General features: G+C 46.5%; 1 protein-coding gene across 1 annotated transcript in view; it reads right to left on the bottom strand.

Annotated features, from left to right (window-relative positions):
- pxk (PX domain containing serine/threonine kinase) overlaps positions 1-8051 on the bottom strand; it is a 48518-nt gene that overhangs the window by 30944 nt on the left and 9523 nt on the right. The window contains 3 exon segments of the mRNA XM_070440391.1: positions 1463-1537; positions 1930-2003; positions 3490-3567. Coding sequence (XP_070296492.1) covers positions 1463-1537; positions 1930-2003; positions 3490-3567 — 227 coding nt within the window.

The raw sequence follows: 8051 nt of genomic DNA, 5'->3' as shown, positions 1-8051 counted from the left end.
GCCAGGGTCGGCAACAGCCCGTACCGGCCAGGGTCGGCAACAGCCCGTACCGGCCAGGGTCGGCAACAGCCCGTACCGGCCAGTCGGCAACAGCCCGTACCGGCCAGGGTCGGCAACAGCCCGTACGCCAGGCGGCACAGCCGTCGGCCAGGTCGGCAACAGCCCGTACCGGCCAGGGTCGGCAACAGCCCGACGGCCAGGGTCCGGCAAAACAGCCCGTACCGGCCAGGGTCGGCAACAGCCCGTACGGCCAGGGTCGGCAACAGCCCGTACCGGCCAGGGTCGGCAAACAGCCCGTACCGGCCAGGGTCGGCAACAAGCCCGTACCGGCAAGGGTCGGCAACAGCCAGTACCGCCAGGGTCGGCAACAGCCGTACCGGCCAGGGTCGGCAACAGCCCGTACCACCAGGTCGCAACAGCCCGTTACGACCAGGTCGGCAACAGCCCCGTACCGACCAGGGTCGGCAACAGCCCGTACGACCAGGGTCGGCAACAGCCCGTACCGACCAGGGTCGGCAACAGCCCGTACCGACCAGGGTCGGCAACAGCCCGTACCGACCAGGGTCGGCAACAGCCCGTACCGACCAGGGTCGGCAACAGCCCGTATCGACAGGGTCGGCAACAGCCCGTATCGACTAGGGTTGCAAAATTCCGGAAACTTTCCCTTTGACACTACTATCTACGACTGAGGGTAGAGGTACTAAGAGGCAGCCTATGGGCCCTGGTAAAAGTAGTGTACTAAAAAAAAAACCGGGAATAGGGTGCAGTTTGGAACGCAGACGCAGTATAGTGGTAAGCAGACTACGATGGTTACATTCCTGTGGGGCAGCATATTAAATCAACAGGATTGTTATCTAAATAAGGAATATATCAGATCAGTTGATTCTGGCAGTCATGGGCAGGTAGACAGTCAGGGGGCAGGTAGCTGATTTTCTGCAGTCAGGGTGCAGGTAGGAAGTCAGGGTGCAGGTAGGAAGTCAGGGGGCGGTAGGAAGTCAGGGGCAGGTAGGCAGTCAGGGGGCAGGTAGTTGATTCTGGCAGTCAGGGGCAGGTAGCTTATTCTGGCAGTCAGGGGGCAGGTAGGAAGTCAGGGGGCAGGTAGGCAGTCAGGGGGCAGGTAGTTGATTCTGGCAGTCAGGGCAGGTAGTTTATATCTGGCAGTCAGGGGGGCAGCGTAGCTTATTCTGGCAGTCAGGGGGCAGGTAGCTTAAGTCTGGGCAGTCAGGGGGCAGGGTAGGTCAGCGGGGCAGGTAGGCAGTCAGGGGCAGGTAGTTGATTCTGGCAGTCAGGGGGCAGGTAGGCAGTCAGGGGGCAGGTAGTGTGCTGTGAGGCCTCTTTTCAGAGAATATTCACACAGACAGCATTGGTAGGAGCTAGATGATACATACATACATGCATACATACCGACAGTGGGTAGAAGAAATCTGCTAACCGCAAATCTATTTTCGAAGAGTATACGTACAGTGAGGCTGGGTAGGAGCTTCATGGTCGACTGAAGATCTTTGTCTGACAGGAATTTATCTGGACCAAAGTCAACCTGTACAACAACAAAACCACATAAACTGAACACATACTTTACCAGCCCAAAAACCTTCAGGTCATAGGAACACAATACAGGATAGAATTAGTTTACAACTATAAATGCAGATACCAAACGACAATTGTCTGGTCGCTAGCAAGTGAAAACCAGTCAGCGCCTGGCTCAAGACTAGTTGTACCTACCTATAAAACAGCTTTTGATTCTACCTCTGTACCTTTGCATTGTAAAGCAGATATAAGATGACAATAAAGTGAATAAATTATTTTAGAAAAGTACCAATAGCAACAGTAAACAGCAACAATAAATAGCAACAGTAAACAGCAAATAGCAACAGTAAAAAGCGACAGTCAACAGAAACAGTCAACAGAAACAGTCAACAGTACACTTACCCAACTCAACACTTGACGTTCCTTGGGTTGTTCTTTGTTTTTGATTAAGAAATATTTCTTCCGTATCCTCCACCCTGAAAGGTTATAAAAACATGTTCATTTTAATATCACATTTTCCTGATTAACAGTCCACTTACAGCTTAATCGGAGTCACAATGGTAAGTTCACGGTCAACAGAGCTGGTGCGTAACCAATCAATTTAGAGGGGAAAGGGGGATACTTAGTTGTACAACTGAACACATTCAACTGAAATGTGTCTTCCTGCATTGAACCCCTCTGAATCAGAGAGGGGCGGGGGGGGGGGCTGCCTTAAATCGATAACCACGTCTCCGGGTGCCTGGGGATTTAGTCCACTTAATTATGAAATCAATTCACCTCGCTTTATTTACAAAAGCATTTCAAGGCTGAGTTATGAAAAGCACTTCAAGGCTATCTGAGTTATGAAAAGCACTTCAAGGCTATCTGAGTTATGAAAAGCACTTCAAGGCTATCCGAGTTATGAAAAGCACTTCAAGGTGTTCTGCCCATACTAATAATAAGCATCAGGTGTGCCATTCCCATAGAGCAGTAACGTGAGATTAACACGTTCCCCTTTTCTCCTCCTGAAGCAGCGGAGAGGAGAAAACAGTCACAACAGACATCCATGTGACACAGCAGGTATTTTATATTTCCTGCCACTTTTATCAATCACTCCTGATATAAAACAGAGGCTTCGTATAATCTTTAATTCTATAAAGTCGCTACAATGTTTTTATACAGCCTTAATAGGATAACATGACAGACACAGCATTATAAATCAGGCTGTAATAACATGAGGCCACCAATGCTCCTCATAGGACGCATCACTGCACTCTATACTCCTCCGTAAACTGGTCATCTCTGTATACTCGTCGCAAGACCCACTGGTTGATGCTTATTTATAAAACCCTCTTAGGCCTCATTCCCCCTATCTGAGATATCTACTGCAGCCCTCATCCTCCACATACAACACCCATTCTGCCAGTCACATTCTGTCAAAGGTCCCCAAAGCACACTCATCCCTGGGTCGCTCCTCTTTTCAGGTCGCTGCAGCTAGCGACTGGAACGAGCTGCAACAAACACTCAAACTGGAAAGTTTTATCTCAATCTCTTCTTTCAAAGACTCAATCTTACTGACAGTTGTGGCTGCTTTGCGTGATGTATTGTTGTCTCTACCTTCTTGCCCTTTGTGCTGTTGTCTGTGCCCAATAATGTTTGTACCATGTTGTGCTTCAGCCATGTGGTGTTGCTACCATGCTGTGTTGTCATGTGGTGTTGCTACCATGCTGTGTTGTCATGTGGTGTTGCTACCATGCTGTGTTGTCATGTGGTGTTGCTACCATGCTGTGTTGTCTTAGGTCTCTATATGTAGTGTCGCTCGTCGTGATGTGGGTTTTGTCCTATTTTAAATTTGTTTGCAAGTCCCCGTCTCCGCAGGAGGCCTTTTCCTTTTGGTTATCCGCCATTGTAAATAAGAATTTGTTCTTAACTGACTTGCCTAGTTAAATAAAAGGTTAAATAAAATAAATCATTAAAACTTACCAATGTCTTTCAAAGGCTCCACCACCTCCCACTTAGGATCCGACCTGAAGAACATGGACACCTGCTGTAAGGCAATTTCTGTAGAGGAGGAGAGATGATGCTCAGTGTAACAACCTTCCATAGACACAACAATTACCTAATTTATCAACTCAAAATATACACTACCGTTCAAAAGTTTGAGGTCACTTAGAAAAGTCCTTGTTTTTGAAAGAAAGGCAATTTTTCTGTCCATTAAAATAACATCAAATTGATCAGAAGTACAGTGTAGACATTGTTAATGTTGTAAATGACTATTGTAGCTAGAAATGGCAGATTTTTTATGGAATATCTACATAGGCGTACAGAGGCCCATTATCAGCAACCATCACTCCTGTGTTCCAATGGCACGTTGTGTTAGCTCAGCCTTTCTTAAGGTATGGGTCGCTGACCTGTTAATGGTGGGTCGCGACATGTCAGTGTAAATGTATAATTATTTCATTAATTACTGGAATTGATTTGGCCAAGTGCATCTGTGCGCTCTGCTCAGCAGCTGTGTGAGTGGGAGAGGGAGATGCCCGTGTGCTCAGCGGTCTCGGTCTCTGCTCAGCAGCTGTGTGAGTGGGAGAGGGAGATGCCCGTGTGCTCAGCGGTCTCGGTCTCTGCTCAGCAGCGGTGTGAGTGGGAGAGGGAGAGGCCCGTGTGCTCAGCGGTTTACCGGATCTTTTTTTCTGCCGTTTTCTTGAAGCTCACTCCGCTACACACGATGCAGCGCTGTGGTTCAACAGCAGATGATACGCTGTCCGCCACTGACTTGTCATTCCCACTCGCCATCACTCACCGCTGTCATCTAATGGACTCATGCTAGCCACAAATTCTGACTGAGCTCAATTGTTTTTGAAACGCATATTCAGCGATTAGTTTCTCTCTCTTTCATACAAACTTATAACGAGGAGTGCCCACCATGTGTTTTGTGCTTAGTAATGAGTCTCTCATAACGAACAAATTAATAAAAGGCCACGTCCTGACCAAAACATCTACAGCATGACGGTAAAGCCAGGAAGTTCTTTCAGAACGGGGCAGGATGCTTCAGGAAACAGGGCTTCGACAGTGGAAACGTAAGTCAACTAGCAAGGCATTGTTGTCATTTTATAAACAGGTGCTGATAAGCAGAAATAAGGGAGTAACGTTACTAACTAACTCTCATAGTAGTTAGTAGATGTGAATTCCTCTTTCAAACAATCCCATGGCCTTGTACACAGCTAATAGCTAACATTCGCCAAAGCAAGCTAGCTACTGATAGTGCAGTCCTAAGTAACAGTACAGATGAAGATGAACAATTATCAGGCCTACTGTACATCTTACTGTATAAATTATTATTGAAAACAAGTCTAGGTTGGAACTGTTGCTGTTAAAATACAATAATAATGGTTATTCTTAACTGGAATAAACGTATTGAAGCAAAATGCTTTTTTGAGGTAAACCCACTCTCACAGTTCTGGGTTGTTCATCTACAACAGGAAGTGGTCTCCTGTTACATGGTTGAGGGGGCGTGTCTCAACATGGGTGTGGATACAGGGTTGAGGGAGCGTGGTCTAACATGGGTGTGATACAGGGTTGAGGGGGCGTGTCTAACATGGGTGGATACAGGGTTGAGGGCGCCGTGTCCTAACATGGGTGTGATACAGGGGTTGAGGGGCGCTGTCTAACATGGGTGTGATACAAGGGTTGAGGGGCGTGTCCTAACATGGGTGTGATACAGGGTTGAGGGGCGTGTCTAACATGGGTGTGATACAGGGTTGAGGGGCCCGTGTTCTAGGGAGTGTGTTTTACCAGGGGAGGTTCTTTTAATGGGTTTGTGGAGGGGGGATACAGGGTTGAGGGGCGTGTCTAACATGGGGTGGTGATACAGGGTTGAGGGGCGTGTTAACATGGGTGTGAATAGCAGGGTTGAGGGGGCGTGTAACATGGGGTGTGAATAGGCAGGGTTGGGGGGCGTGTCTAACATGGGTGTGTGATACAGGGTTGAGGGGGCGTGTCTAACATGGGTGTGAATACAGGGTTGAGGGGGCGTGTCTAACATGGGTGTAATACAGGGTTGAGGGCGTGTCTAACATGGGTGTGATCACAGGGTTGAGGGGCGTCCGCTCTTACACTATGGTGTGTGATACAGGGTTTGAGGGGGACGTGTCTAACATGGTGTGATACAGGGTTGAGGGGCGTGTCTAACATGGGTGTGATATAGGGTTGGGGGGGCGCGTCTAACATCCAGGGGTGTAGATACAGAGGTTGAGCGGCGCGTGTCTAACATGGGGTGTGAACTCACTTAGGGGTTGGAGAGGGGCGGTCTTCAACATGGGGTGTTGAATTAGTAACGAGGGTTGACGGGCGGCGTGCTCTAACATGTGTGGTGATAACAAGGGTTGAAGCGGGCGTGTCTAACATGGGTGTGATATGAGGGTTTTCGAGGGGGCGTGTCTAACATGGTGTGATATATGTAGGGTAGGTGATGGTAGGGCACGTGCCATACATGGGTTGGGATACCATGGGTTGAGGGGGGCGTGTTCATAATAACATGGGTTGCGTTAGATACAGGGTTTCAGTTAGGAAATTTTGCTGTTGGACATCAGGACTACGGACAATTTGAGAAATGTACCGGACCCCATATCATTGGGTAACCTGATTCAGGGTCGTCCACCACGGTGCTCAGAATAAAGAAATCACATTGTTAGAATATGGTAATTCATATTAATGAGTACCCGCAAAAGTCAATCAGTCTCAACGTCAACAGTGAAGAGGTCACTCCCGGATGCTCCCTTCTTAGGCAGATGTTGCCACGAAAATGCCATATTCAGACTGGCCAATAAAAAGAAAAGATTAAGATGGGCAAAAGAACACAGACACTGGGACCAGAGGATCTCTGCATAGAAGGTCCCAACATCCCAGAGGTCCACCTCTTCACTGTTGACGTTGAGACTGGTGTTTTGTGGTCTATTTAATGAAGCCTGCCAGTGTGAGAAGGCTTTGTGAGGCGTCTGTTTCTCCAACCTAGACACTCTAATGTACTTGTCCTCTGCTCAGTTTGTGCACCGGGGCCTCCCACTCCTTTTCTATTCTGGTTAGAGTCCAGTTTGCGCTGTGTTCTGTGAAGGGAGTAGTAACACGTTGTACGAGATCTTCAGTTTCTTGGCAATTCCTTTCGCTCGAATGTGGAATAGCCTTCCTTTTGGCCAGAAACAGAATAGACTGAACGAGTTTCAGAAGAAAAAGTACTGTTGTTTCCTGGCCATTTTTGAGCCTGTAATCGACCCAGCAAATGCTGATTGCTCCAGATACTCAAGCAGGCTAAAGCTAAAGAAGGCTACATTTATTGCTATTCTTAATCAGAACGAAGTTTTTCAGCTGTTGCTAACATAATTGCAAATGGTTTTCTAATGATCAATTAGCCTTTTAAAAATGATCAACTTGGATTAGTTAACAACAGGGGGGTTCTAAAAACTTTCTTTTTCGCCTGGGACCCAAATGAGATATTCTGTTTTGCTGGGACCCACTGAGGAAATATGCAACTATACTAAAATATCTGTAATTTCATTGCCCGTATGCCTAAAATTAAATGCATATATAAGACCAAAACAAATAACAATGAACATTAAATTGATCTATTCGTCGTCTATTTTCCCGCCCCATTAAAAACACTTGCATATAGTGTCTAGGTTTGGACTGTTGCTGTTTAAAATACAATAATAATGTTCATTTCTGAACTGGAATAAACAGATTGATCACATCACACAAGATGAGTAACAGAACACACACCAGGCTTTCTTGATAGTGCAACCACTAAGGTAACCGTACAGATGAAAATTGGATCAGTGCCGTACTACTCATAGACTGTACATCTTTACTTAGGAAATGATAGGCCTACTGTACATCTTACTTGTACCTAAGCCTACTGTAGAATGATCAGGTACTGACATTCCTACTGTAGAAATGATCAGGCCTACTGTACATCTAACTGTAGAAATGAATCAGGAGCCTACTGTACATCTTACTGTAGAAGCCAGGCTAGACTGTACATCTTACTGTAGAAATGACAGGCCTACTGTACATCTTAACTGTAGGAAATGACCAGGCCTACTGTACATCTTACGTGTAGAAATGACCAGGCTACTGTACATCTCACTGTAGAAATTGACCAGGCCTACTGTACATCTCACTGTAGAAATGACCAGGCCTATCTTTTGGTTTTATTTGAACTGTGTTTATTGTTATCCATGTGTAACTCTGTGCTGTCTGTTCAACTGCTTGCTTTATCTTGGCCAGGTCGCAGTTGCAAATGAGAACTTGTTCTCAACTGGCCTACCTGGTTTAAAGTGAAAAAAAAAATAAAATAAAAAACAGGGTCTCACTGTAGAAATGACCAGGCCTAACTGTACATTCTTACTGTAGAAATGACCAGGCCTACTGTACATCTCACTGTAGAAATTGATCAGGCCTCTCGGTACAGTCTTACTGTAGAAATGATCAGGCCTAGCTGTACACTTTACTGTAGAAATGACCAGGCCTACTTGTAGCATCTTACTGGGAGT

This window comes from Salvelinus sp. IW2-2015, unplaced genomic scaffold (genome assembly GCF_002910315.2).
Source record: "Salvelinus sp. IW2-2015 unplaced genomic scaffold, ASM291031v2 Un_scaffold2502, whole genome shotgun sequence".
In the NCBI taxonomy this organism is placed as follows: Eukaryota; Metazoa; Chordata; class Actinopteri; order Salmoniformes; family Salmonidae; genus Salvelinus; species Salvelinus sp. IW2-2015.
This window is presented reverse-complemented; position numbering and strand designations above follow the sequence as displayed.